This window comes from Trichechus manatus, unplaced genomic scaffold (assembly GCF_000243295.1).
Source record: "Trichechus manatus latirostris isolate Lorelei unplaced genomic scaffold, TriManLat1.0 scaffold00207, whole genome shotgun sequence".
Taxonomy (NCBI): domain Eukaryota; kingdom Metazoa; phylum Chordata; class Mammalia; order Sirenia; family Trichechidae; genus Trichechus; species Trichechus manatus.
The window spans coordinates 1,618,393-1,630,499 of record NW_004444143.1 but is presented as its reverse complement, the minus strand read 5'-3'; the positions used below and the strand labels follow the sequence as shown (position 1 = coordinate 1,630,499).

Below are 12,107 nucleotides of genomic sequence, written 5' to 3'. Positions count from 1 at the left end.
TAGGACAGAGAGATCGGGGCTGAGGTGGGGGGAGCCTAGGACAGAGAGATCGGGGCTGAGGTGGGGGGAGCCTAGGACAGAGAGATCGGGGCTGAGGTGGGGGGAGCCTAGGCCACAGTGATCGGGGCTGAGGTTGGGGGAGCCTAGGCCAGAGAGATCAGGGCTGTAGTAGGACTGTGATGGGAAGCCTAGGCCACAGTGACCTGGACTGTGATGGGAAAACGGTTATAGGAGCCCAGAGGAGGTACCTGACCTGGCCTAGGGGGCAGGGTGGACTCCCTGGAGGAGACGGTGTGTGAGCTGGACCTGAAGGATGACTTAGTGAGACAGGAAGAGAAAAGCAGGTGTCAAGGCCTGTGTAAAAACCTTGAGGTCAGAGAATGGGCCTAGCCTTTCCAGGGAAACAAGACCTGGGTAGAACTAGAGTTCAGGAGGGCTTGTGAGACTGCCCACATCAGCAGGGCCAGATCACAGATGGCTCTGAAGGCTGGGCCAGGGAGTTGCCCAGGGGCACTAGGGAACCATGGAGAGTTCTAGGGGAAGGCCACGGTCAGACTTGACTTTAGGAAGATCTCGGTGTAGCAGGTGTGCTGCTGTGTCAGGGTGGACCAGAAGGGGAACCAGGGCAGGGTACAGGGAGTGGGGGGAGAGGACAAAGCAGCGTTGAGAGGTGGCAGTAACCCGTGGGCTGTGTTTTCATTTCGTTGGCGGGGCGGGGCAGTGGGAAGATGACGAGTGAGGAAGGAAGGAGGCCAGGAGAACGCAAGCTTGGGGCTTGTAAACGCCCTGAGGTCTCACCCTCCTGCCCAGCCTAGGTGAATGAGCCACACTGGCGGGGCCGTGGGGCTGTGCTGAGTTCGAGGCAGTGGAGGGGAGCGGGTTGAGGGGGGACGATGCAGGGCCAGTGTGGGCCCCCTTGGACTTCCGGGGGAGGCTGGAGACACCTGTGGGCGTCACCAGCCAGGGACAGCTGTGGTGAGGCTGTGAATGGGTACGGGGTGGGCGAAGAGGGAGGAGCAGCCAGGCCCCAGTCACAGGGACTCCCATAGAGAGGCTGGAAGAAGAGAGGGGACAGCGAAAAGGCCCCGCAGGAGGGAGCGGGGAGGGGAAGGGACGTTTCCAGCAGTGGGAGGGGTTAGCTTTTCAGGTGGTGGGAGGACCTGTGGCTTCCGCCCCCAGGGACTGACCTTTGCAGGGGCAAAGGGGTGAGCAAGGGGAACCCAGAGGGGAGATGCCTGTGAAAGGTGGGAGCAGGGCTCCAGACATGGAAAGATGGCTGACGCTCTGGGTCAGGGAGCCTCCCAGAGGGGAGGAGGGTGCTGAGAACAAGGGGAGCTGGGGTGGTGGGTGGGGTACGGAGTGGTCAGAGGCAGCTGCCCTGGGGACCACTGCATCACACCCTGGCTCTGCCTTTAGGTGCCACAAATGGGGAAGGAAGAAGGGAGATTCATTCCCCTCCAATGTTTATCGAGTACCTACTCTGCACCAGACTGTGTTCTAGGCACCGTTTGTTCTACAGCCCTGAACAAATAGTCCCTAGAACCCTGGTGGCGCAGTGGTGAAGAGCTCGGCTGCCAACCAAAAGGTCAGCAGTTCGAATCCCCCAGCCGCTCCTTGGAAACCCTGTGGGGCAGTTCTACTCTGTCCTGTAGGGTCGCTGTGAGTCGGAATTGACACTGCGGCAAGAGCCTTTGGTTTGGGTTTGCAGGGTTGCGGAGGATCGAGGGGGCTAATGAAAAACTTGAGACAGTGCTTGGTGTATCAGCGTGAGCTGGTTTTATTACCGTCATGCAGAACACAAGTGTGTTTTTGACCAAGTGCCCCCAGGCAGCCCTCTTGCCTGGCCTGGAGCCCTAAGAACGGACAGACTTCACCAGGAGCTGCTAGCTCCTACTCCTCATCAAAGCCCACCACCCCCTCGGGTGGGGCTGCGCTGAGACCAGCTTAGAGGGCTGGGCCGAGGGGGTGCTTCTCCAGGAGGGGTCGTGGCCGCTTGTGGGTGGGGAAGAGGAGTGGGTAGGGGCCCTCAGGGTTGGGGAGCCGCAGGAGGTGCTCCTAGGACTCTGGATTGCCTAGCTATTGGTGGCTGTCCATAGAGGTTCCATAAGCCCTGTCCCCACCTGGCCGTGGTGGCTGCAGGGAGGAAGGTAGTGGTCCCTCTAATAATAGAGTTCCTGGTCCCACCAGCCTGGGAGAGAAGGGGGAGAAGGGAGAGTCAGTGCTAGGAGGATGCAGGTCAGGATTTGGGGAACCCCAGGGGCAGGGGGAGAAGGTCAGAGGTTTCGGAGCAGCGGCGGTCTGATACGGAGGTCAAGTGCTGAGGATCACAGGCTGGGGCAGCTGCTCCGACAGCATTTCAGCCCCTTGCGCCCGGCCTCCCCGTCCCCACACTCACTCCCTGGGCAACAGCGAACTCCAAGTTTCCGCAGCTCGTCATAGACGAAGATGAGGATGCCGTAGGGCAGGGGGACCAGCCACCACTGGTACCTATAGGCGCAGGGGAGACAGCGAGGTGAAGGCTGCCCAGGCTGTGTCCCGCTGCCCCCCCCGGGCTGTGTCCCGCCGGCCCCGGCCCCTCACCGGATGGGCATGAAGTTGAAGATGTTAGGCATCCCGGGGCAGTAGCACAGGAAAGAGCCGATGCAGACCTGGAACACGATGGCGATCACCAGGATCCGATTCCTGCAGTGGGGCGGGACAGGCCAGCTCAGACGGAGGCACGACACCATGGCACCGGGACGTGCTGCACGGTAGCTCTGGAGGGGCCCGGCCTCTGCCTGGATGCTGCCCTGTCTCTCGAGCCCTCCGGTTAATGAGACACGGAGGGGCCGGGTAGGGCCAGGCCGTGTGAGGAAGAGCTGTCCCAGTGGGGGCTGGCTGCCGTCGGCCCTGGTCAGGGTCTGTGGGGTCCAGGCTCAGGGCTGGGGGGGGCGGGCAGGGCAGGGCGGCGGCCGGCGGGGACACCTGAAGAAGCCCTGCTGGAAGGCGGAAAGGCGGCGAGTCTTGCGAATGAGGACGTCGGCTATCTGGCACACCTCGATGCTGATGAAGAACACGGTGTAGCAGGTGTACTGCTGGTACAGGCGCTGCCCGAACGTCTGTGGGGCCGGGAGGGAACAGACCCAGCCTGAGCCCTGCCTCTGCGGCCGGCAGGGGGGGCCTCTGCGTCCACGGGGCACCGGGGGTCTTAGGACCACGAGCCCCTAAATGCTCTCTTTCCATCTCGTCAGAGGCTGGAGCGGGGGAGACGAGAGATGCCAGGTTTGTGGAGCCCCAGAGGAGGGGGTGCGGGGGGTACCGAGAAAACCGGCCAGGCAGACCCTGTTGGACAGTGTGCCTGGGCCAGAGCGGAGGCCGGCTTGCTCTCACGGAGAAAGGAGAGGTACAGAATTTCCTGGGCACAGAGGAGCCTTGGCAAAGGGCACTGGAATTTTAAGGACGGACTTGGAAAGTCCAGGGACTCCAGGGGCCAGGCAGATGGCAACACTGAGTGAGGTGGGCCTTTGGGGAAAGAGGGCACGTGACCGTTTAAAGGGGGCAGCCGCCACTCAGCCCATTTTCAACAGAACTTTGTTGTTGCTGTTAGGTGCCATCAAGTCAATTCCAACTCACAGTGACCCTACAGGACAGAGCAGAACTGCCCCATAGGGTTTCCAAGGAGCAGCTGGTGGATTTGAACTGCTGACCTTTGGGTTAGCAGCCCAGCCCTTAACCAGGGCTCCCAACTCACTTTAGTACCAGCTAATTGTGTAGGGACACTTGCTGTGCTCCAGGTACCAAGTGTTTCGCAGGTTTACCTCAGTGCCCCCAATAGCCTCACAGGTAGATCATCGGTGCTCAAATGTCAGTGTACAGCAGAATCCCCTGAAAAACCCACTGCCGTCGAGTCGATTCTGACTCATAGCGACCCTACAGGACAGAGTAGAACTGCCCCATAAGGTTTCCAAGGAGCAGCTGGTGGATTCGAACTGCTGACCTTTTGGTTAGCAGCCGAGCTCTTAACCACTGAGCCACCAGGGCTCCAACACAGACTACCAGGCCTCACCCCAGAGTTTCTGCCCCAGAGGCCTGGGGTGGGGGCCTGAGAATTTGCATTTCAAACAAGTTCCCGGTGATGCTAAGGCTGCTGGTCCTGGGACTTCACTGTCCACCGTGAAAACCACTGAGGTGGATGTTAGTACTCTTCCCACTTTATAGGTGACAAAACAGAGGCCCTGAGAAGCAAAGAAACCATCAGGCTTGTGAGGAGCAGTGCCAGATCGTGAATCCGAGCAGCCTGGTTCCAAGGTTCTTAAACACTGTGGCAAACGTTTAAGCGGGGAATACCCTGCTGTAACTCCACAGGGAAACGAAACACATTTGGTAGCCTCTCTGTGCTCCGAACTCCCTCAAAGGCTGCCGCACGCCAATACTGCGCGTGGGTGATGCTTCAGCCAAAAGAACAACAGGGCCTGGTCCCGCGTCTGAGGGGACGTGTGTCCTGTCAGGGCAGGGAGCGGACCCATCTGCAGCTGCCAGCATTAGAAGCGGGAGTTTGGAACTAGAGACAGTGGTGGGAAAAGCCCCTCATCCCCGAACTGGCAGAGGGTTGGCAGTAAGTCTGGGTGGCTTTGTGCGGTCGCACGGGGAGGAGTGAGTGTGGGCCACACGCGGGGTAGGTGGCTCCAGGCACACGACGGTCCTGGGACGGAGCAGTCAGGGGCTCACCCACTCCTGGCCGTAGCTGTCCTGCAGATCCTGCAGGTGGTGGTCCTCCCACTGGGGCCGCAGCCCCACACACAGCAGTGGGAACCAGCCCTCCTGGGCCATGGCTGTGAAGTAGTCGGTGAAGCCAGCAAATGACTGGATGGCACCTGGGAGAGAGGCAAGGTGACACGGGGAGAGGCAGGGAGACGGAGAGATAGAGGATCAGGGACACACACAGAGGGTCAGGGACATAGCGACCAGGACAGGCAAGACAGGGATGCAGAGTCACTGACATGGAGAGACAGGCAGGAACACAGGTAGACAGTGTCAGACACAGAGAGATGAGACACGGAGTCAGAGATGGGGAGAAAGAAACAGGGACACGGAGAGAAAGAGAGGGACAGGGACCCCAAGAGAGATCGACAGGGACACAAGAGACAGAGACGTAGAAGCTCAGAGAGACAGGGAGAGAGAAAGAGACCCAGAGAACCCAAAAACAGAGAGGCAACAACCCCGAGACAGGGCCAGACAGAGCAGGGGGACCGTCGAGACCATCATGGGCAGACACCAAGATCCAGAACAAGCCAGAGCCCGCACCAGAGAGCCCAAGGCCGGCGAGTGGCCGTGCTGGAGAGCCCCCACTCTCCCCGGCCAGTGGGCACTCACCGATCTGGAAGTAGGAGTAGGCGGCCAGGGGCTCATTGACCAGTCTGTCGCGCTTCGGGTTCCGCGGCCGCAGGTGCATGATGTCACTCTCCGCCTTCTCGTAGGCCAGAGACACGGACGGGAACTGGCCAAGGGTGGAAGCAAGGACCCAAGCTGAGGGTTCGCCTGGGCTCCTGTCCCCTATGCCGTGCAGCTCCCCAGCGGCGGGCATGGGACTGTGGTTACGGGGCAGGACCTGTGGTGACCACAGTCACACCCGCCTGGACGGCCTGTTGGGGTGTCAGCTCGTCCAGTCCCCCATCTGCGTCCATCTCCGTCCAAATGTCTTTTGTCTTCATCTGTTCTGTCTCGACTCTGTCTCGCGTGTTCGCCTCTGGGGACCCTGGTCTCAGCCTCTCTCTTCTCCTGTCACTCTCTCTCTCTGTGTCCCTTACTCTTTTTCTTTCTTTGTCCCTAGCTCTGGTCTCTTTCTCTGTGACTCTGCCTCTGTGTGTCCCTGTGTCTATGTCTCTTTGCCACTCTCTATCTCTGTGTCTGTCTGCCTTTTGTCCCTGTGTCCTTCTCCCCGCCCACCCCCTTGTCCGACTGTAACCAAAGTAGCAGCAGAGCACGGTCTCAGCGAGAGTCTTTGCATGGCATGTTCCCTCGGCCACAAACACTCTTCCCTTAGATTTTCACACGGCCAACTCCCTCACCTCTTTCAGGTCTTCGTCCAATTGTCACCTTTTCAATGAGGCCTTCCCTAAACCAAACCAAACCTGCTGCCATTGAGTCGACTCCAACTCACTAAAAAAAACCATTGCCGTCAAGTCAATTCTGACTCATAGCGACCCCAAAGGACAGAGTAGAACCGCCCCATGGGGTTTCTAAGGAGCAACTGGTGGATTCGAGCTGCTGACCTTTTGGTTAGCAGCTGAACACTTAACTGCTTTGTCACCAGGGCTCCCTTCCAACTCACAGTGACCTTAGAATTGAACCACCACTTCCCTCAAGGGGACTTATCAAGGGCACAGGCTGTCGGGTCCTTGACTGCCCAGGCTCAGGTCCCAGCTGTGCGACATGGAGGAAGCCACTCAACCTGTCTGTGCCTCTATTTACTCATTTCTAAAAAGGGTTTGCTAACAATAAAGCCCATCTGATAGGGTGGTTGAGGACAAAACTAAGCAAATTAATATGTGTGCCCGTCGCGAGTGCCACGTAAGTGTTGTTGAAGAAATGCCTGTCGGCACAGCCGTGCATCCGGCTGCATATGTGGCTGCTTCTGTGGCTTTTCCGTCTGCCCTGGAGTCAGTTTGGGCGTGTCTATCTGTCCGTGTCTGTTTAGGGATGTCTGTCTGTGCTCCAGGTATCTGTGGCAGTCAATCCTCTGAGTCCCTGCGTGTCCACGGGCTTGCCCATGCCCCCCTGCCTGCCCCCCTGCGTGCCCACCTGCGTCTTGTCTGGGTTGCTGTGTGTCTAAGGGTGTAGGTGGCAGTCCCTGTCCATCATGTCTGTCTGTGAACCCATGTCTGTGGGCGCCGTGGGGTGGGGCCGTCAGGGCTGCAGACTCACGATGTCGGTGCAGAGTTCTATGAAGAGGATGGTGATGCACCCGAGGGGCAGGGGCACGCTGACTGTGATGTAGATGAGGTAGGGCGTCAGCTCGGGGATGTTCTTGGTCAGTGTGTAGGCGATGGACTTCTTCAGGTTGTCAAAGATCAGCCGGCCTGCGGGGAGACAGCGGGCGCCTCAGCCTCCTGGCAGCCTGCCTCCTGTCCCCACACCGCCAGGCCCCTCCCGGGCCCGGCCCGAACCCTGCTCCACGCCCGTCACAATGGAGGCGAAGTTGTCATCCAGGAGGATCATGTCGGCTGCGTTTTTGGCGGCATCTGAGCCCGCGATGCCCATGGCCACGCCGATGTCTGCCTTCTTCAAGGCTGGGGAGTCGTTCACCCCATCCCCTGTCACAGCCACGATTGCACCCTGGAGGGAGTGGGTGCAGGCAGGCAGGTGGTCAGCGAGAGGCCAGCCCAGAGCACCTATCCGCCCGCCCTCACAGTCAGGTCTGCACCAGTCGCTGGCAGCTCTCCACGATCACCAGCTTCTGCTGGGGACTGGTGCGGGCGAACACCATCTCAGGGTGGGTGCGAAGTGACTCAACCAGCTCTGAGGGGTCCATGTCCTTCAGCTGCATGCCGCTGATCACACAGGCGCGGGCATCCCTGCGGGGAAAGGGGAGGACTCGCTGGGGCCTCACTCTTCATGGGTGTGGGAAGGACTGGCGGAGGGCTGAGGGGCGCTTACTTCTGATTAACCTGGTCCACAGGCACTCGGAGGCGGGCCGCAATGTCCTCCACTGTCTCGCTGCCTTCTGAGATGATGCCCACGCTAGATGCAATGGCCTTGGCTGTGATGGGGTGGTCACCAGTCACCATGATCACCTGTGGGGGTAACCAGCAGACTCTTGACCCCTTCAGGTCAGCCCAATTTTCCCATCCTCTCTTATAGACATCTGCTGATAGACTCATTCATTTGTTCAGCCAATCATGACCGCCTACTAAGTACCAGCGATATAGCAGGGACTACACAGACAAAAATCCCCATCCTGGTGGAGTTAACATTCTAGTGGAGAACAAAGAAAACAAACATAGTAAAGAAACAAATTATATGGTATGTTGCTGTTATTGTTGTTGAGAGCTGACTCATGATGGCTTTATGCACGGCGGTCTGGCGCCATCTCCGCGGTGGGTTGTAGATTAAATCATTGTGACACAGAGTTTTTGATGGCTTTGAAAATGATTTTTGGAAGTAGATCACCAGGCCTTTCTTCCTAATCTGTTTTAGTCTGGAAGCTCTGCTGAAACCTGCTCAACATCATAGCAACATGGAAGCCCCCACTGACAGATGGGTGGTGGCTGCACATGAGGTGCGGGAACCCGGGTATCCCACATGGAAACTGAGAATTCTACCACTGAACCACCATTGTCCCCGTACAATATGTAAGAAGGTGACAAGAGCTAAGAAAAATCATAAAGCTGGGTAAAAGGGATGGCAAGTGCTGGATGAAGGAAGTGGTGGTTGGATTTTCAGGTCACTGTGAGTCAGAATCAACTCAATGGCAATGGGTTGGGTTTGGTTTAGGGAAGTCCCTATCGAGAAGGCGACACTTGAACAGAGACTGGAAAGAGGTGGGGGAGTTGGCCGTGCGAAAATCTGGGGGAGTGTTCGTGGCAAAGGGAACAGGCAATGCAAAGGCCCTCAGCTGAGAACACGCCTGAGCTGCTGGAAGACCAACACCGAGGTACCCCCAGAGAGTGGACAAGAGGTAGAGAGAGGGCTAAGGAATGAGCTAAGGAAAGCAACAGTGCCCAGGCCTTACAGGCCTTAGGGACCATGGGAAGGACTTGGGCATTGCTTGTTTAGCATCTATTCCCCGACCCTTGATTTGTCTTTGGGGAACCACCCCCTGGCAATTGGTTGAAGTGAGGTCCCTGGCCAAGATTGGGTAAGTGAGCCCAGATCTGGCCAATCAAGCTATTCCATCACACCAACCACAGTGACTGGTTCAGAGATGGACATGGGACTCAATTTGGAGCTCTTATGAAAGAGGCACTCTTATTCTGTGGGGTGACTAAACAGATGGGATGTAAATTGGAACTGCTGAGGGGATAATATTTGCCCCCAAAATGAAGACATTGCTTGAGAATCAAGCCTGCAGAGAGAAAAGCAGAGCTGAGACGTGAAGAAAGGCAAATTCCTAACGAAATGACACTGAGCTCCTAGATCCAGCTATGCCTGAAGCTTCATTCTCCAGAGTTTTTCAGTTTCATGAACCAATATATTCCTTTTTGTTTCAGGCAGTTTCCGTCACAGGGTTCCTCATCCCTAAATACTCCATCCTCATCATTGCCTGGCCCTTTCCCAGTGGCATACCCGGATGCCTGCCGTGCGGCACTTGAGCACAGCGTCGGGCACGGTGGCTCGGGGTGGGTCTATCATGGATACGAGCCCCGCAAAGCACAGGCTGCTGGTTGGAAAGTTCATGGCCTCCACGTCAAAGGCATAGCCAGGTGGGTATTCCTTCTCACTCAGGTAGAGCTGGCAGAAGCCTGGCAGGAAACAGGGAGATCAGAGCGGTGCTGGGAGGGCCTGAGACGAGTAACAGAGGGAACCCTTCATCCACATCATTTCATTCCATCCTCTTGCCAAAGGTCACACAGCAAGTAAAGGGAAGGTTCCAGAGCTGAACCACAGGTCTGTGCCTTCCAGTGTCCAGGCTGGGGTTAGGGAAGTTTAAGAGATTAGGACAAAAAATTGGGGGCAGTTGGGGATCAAGACAAGGGAGGGGAAAGTCCAGTCGAGGAAGGTCAAAGACTCAGGATGAGGATTTTGAAAGGTGTCAGTTAAGACAAAGGCTGGAAAACACCACGGGATCACATGTCAGGTCACAATGGGGAAAGTCGGGGTGGGGGTGGATGGGGAGGGTCTGGGTTCACAGCAGGAACTGAGAAGAGTCAGGGACCAGAACTGGGACAGGGAAAATCAAGGGTGAGTGGACACTGGGGCAGGTCAGACTCAGCCAGGGTCCAGGAAGGCCAAGTGGGTTCTGTGTGTTCTGGTTCCCCCCTACCCTGCCTGGGGGCTCTCACCAAGCACGCGTTCGCCCAGGCCTCCCAGGCTGAGGTAGGCCGTCTGGAAGGCCTCGCGCCACTGCTCGTCTAGGGGCAACTCCTGGCCCTTGATGAGGATGGAGCTACAGCGCTCCAGCACGCGCTCGGGGGCGCCCTTCATCACCAGCACATGCCGTGGGTCCCGCGGGTCCTCCAATGTGTGGATGGACAGCTGTGGGCGGGGAGCGGGCAGGGCTGAGTGCGCGGGGGCGTCGCTAGACGAGCCTTAGAGTGGGCTGGTTAGGGGCTGGGCTGCGGGCATGGCTGGCCATTGGCGGGATTTGGCAATGGGTGGGACCGGGATGGTGGCGCAGTGGTTAGGAGTCGGCTGCTAACCAAGGGGTCAGCAGTTCGAATTCACCAGCTGCTTCTTAAAAACCCTATGGGGCAGTTCTACTCTGTCCTATAGGGGCGCTATGAGTCGGAAACCACTCGACCGCGATGGGTTTGTTTGTTTTTTTTTGGTGGGGGCGGGGGGGACGGGGATGAAGGTGGGTTTGGCCAGGGAAAGGCCAGGAACTGAGGGCGAAGACCCGCCACAGGCAAGGCGTGAATGCGGACGCGGCGGGCAGTGGTGGGACTGGGCAGTGGGCGGAGGGGGTGGGGGTGAGGGTGGTGCTGCGCACCTGAAACTTGTTGGTGGAGTTAAAGGGGATCTCGCAGACTTTGGGGAAGCGTTCGCGGTAGCCCATGGCGTTGCCCAGCGTCAGCTCCGAGAACTTGAGCAGCGCGGTCTCCGACGCGTCCCCGATCACGATGCGCTGGGAGCGGGGGGCGGGGGAGAGGGCAGTGTCAGGGGCGAATCCGGCTGCTCCAGGCTCCCGGGCTCACGCGGAGACCTCTGGCGCTCACCTTGGGCACCGGCACCGCGTCCTGGCCCGACTTGAAGGCGGCTCGGTTGCACAGAGTGAGCACTCGGCACAGCGCCCGCCACGTTTCCGAAGACTGGTCGAATGTCTGCCCTGGAGGCCAGGCGGGGCTGGAGCCAGGAGGGAATTCGGCGCGCCCCAGGCGTGGGCGGCGGCTCTCCCAGGCCGGACCGAGCCGTTCCCCCTAGATCTAGGCCGGGGTCCCCTCCTCAGACCTGAGATCCATCCCCCTCCGCGTATCAGGCATGGAGCCTTTTCTCCAGGCCCAATATCGAGTCTCCCTCAGACCTGAGCGCCTCCCTGGACCCAGGACCCAGCCTCTGCGCAGATCTGGGATCGAATCCTCTCCCCTTAATATTAGACTGTACTCTCCCCCTCCCGCTTGAATAACCTCAGATCTCCCTTCTAGATCTCCAACACCTACCAGAGAAAGAACCCAGATCCTGCCTGCCCCAGCCCCTGTCCCCTCAGATCCCCACACCTGACTGGTCTTCTGTGGTGTCTGCTGAGTGGATGTGGTTGTCAAACCACAGGTGGGACACAGTCATGCGGTTCTGAGTGAGGGTTCCTGTCTTGTCAGAGCAGATCACCGATGTAGAACCTAGGGTCTCTACTGCTTCCAGGTTCTTGACCACGCAGTTCTTGCTGGCAAGCCGCTTGGCTGTCAGAGACAGGCAGACCTGGGGGGAGAAATCCAGGCGTCCGGCCCAATCTTTGCTTCCAGTCCCACTTCCGACTCATAGCCACCCTATAGCACTCAGGAATCCTTTCTCCCAGCCACAGGCCAGCATAGGCGCAGGCCTCTGAAAAAGCCAGCATGTGTCTGCCTCCAAGCTTTCGCTGTCTGCCAAGGATGCCTCCCCCAGTCTGCCCAAACGTAGCCAGGCATCTCTCTGAGCTGCCCCAACTGAGGTTCTGTAAGTCTTCTTAGCAACAGAATCAAAATGAGAAAAATTCCCCTGGACCTGTCTTGGGCTGGGGGCTGACAGCTGAAGGCCAGTTACATGCCAGCTGCCCACACTGGCCTCAGCCTCCTCAGGTCAAGGGCCCTGCCTGTTCATCTCTGAGTGCTCAATGCCGAGCACAGAACTCAGCCAAAAGTGAATGTTTGCTTGGATAACTGGAGAGGTGGGTGGACAACTGGAGAGGTGGGTGGACAACTGGAGAGGTGGGTGGACAGCTGGAGAGGTGGGTGGACAGCTGGAGAGGTGGGTGGATAACTGGAGAGGTGGGTGGA

At 58.3% G+C, this 12,107-nt stretch overlaps 1 protein-coding gene across 1 annotated transcript in view; it reads right to left on the bottom strand.

Moving 5' to 3' along the window:
- Positions 1–2,159: 2,159 nt before the first annotated feature.
- The window catches only part of ATP4A (ATPase H+/K+ transporting subunit alpha), a 13,796-nt gene continuing 3,848 nt past the window's right edge, over positions 2,160–12,107 (bottom strand). Inside the window, exons 8-22 of the mRNA XM_004388113.1 lie at positions 11,352–11,550; positions 10,854–10,963; positions 10,628–10,762; positions 9,981–10,173; positions 9,265–9,440; positions 7,636–7,772; positions 7,403–7,553; positions 7,146–7,314; positions 6,904–7,058; positions 5,353–5,476; positions 4,708–4,853; positions 2,965–3,098; positions 2,581–2,682; positions 2,396–2,487; positions 2,160–2,188 (exon numbers count right to left, since the gene is read on the bottom strand). Coding sequence (XP_004388170.1) covers positions 2,160–2,188; positions 2,396–2,487; positions 2,581–2,682; positions 2,965–3,098; positions 4,708–4,853; positions 5,353–5,476; positions 6,904–7,058; positions 7,146–7,314; positions 7,403–7,553; positions 7,636–7,772; positions 9,265–9,440; positions 9,981–10,173; positions 10,628–10,762; positions 10,854–10,963; positions 11,352–11,550 — 2,052 coding nt within the window. The remainder of the gene's footprint in view (positions 2,189–2,395; positions 2,488–2,580; positions 2,683–2,964; positions 3,099–4,707; positions 4,854–5,352; positions 5,477–6,903; positions 7,059–7,145; positions 7,315–7,402; positions 7,554–7,635; positions 7,773–9,264; positions 9,441–9,980; positions 10,174–10,627; positions 10,763–10,853; positions 10,964–11,351; positions 11,551–12,107) is intronic.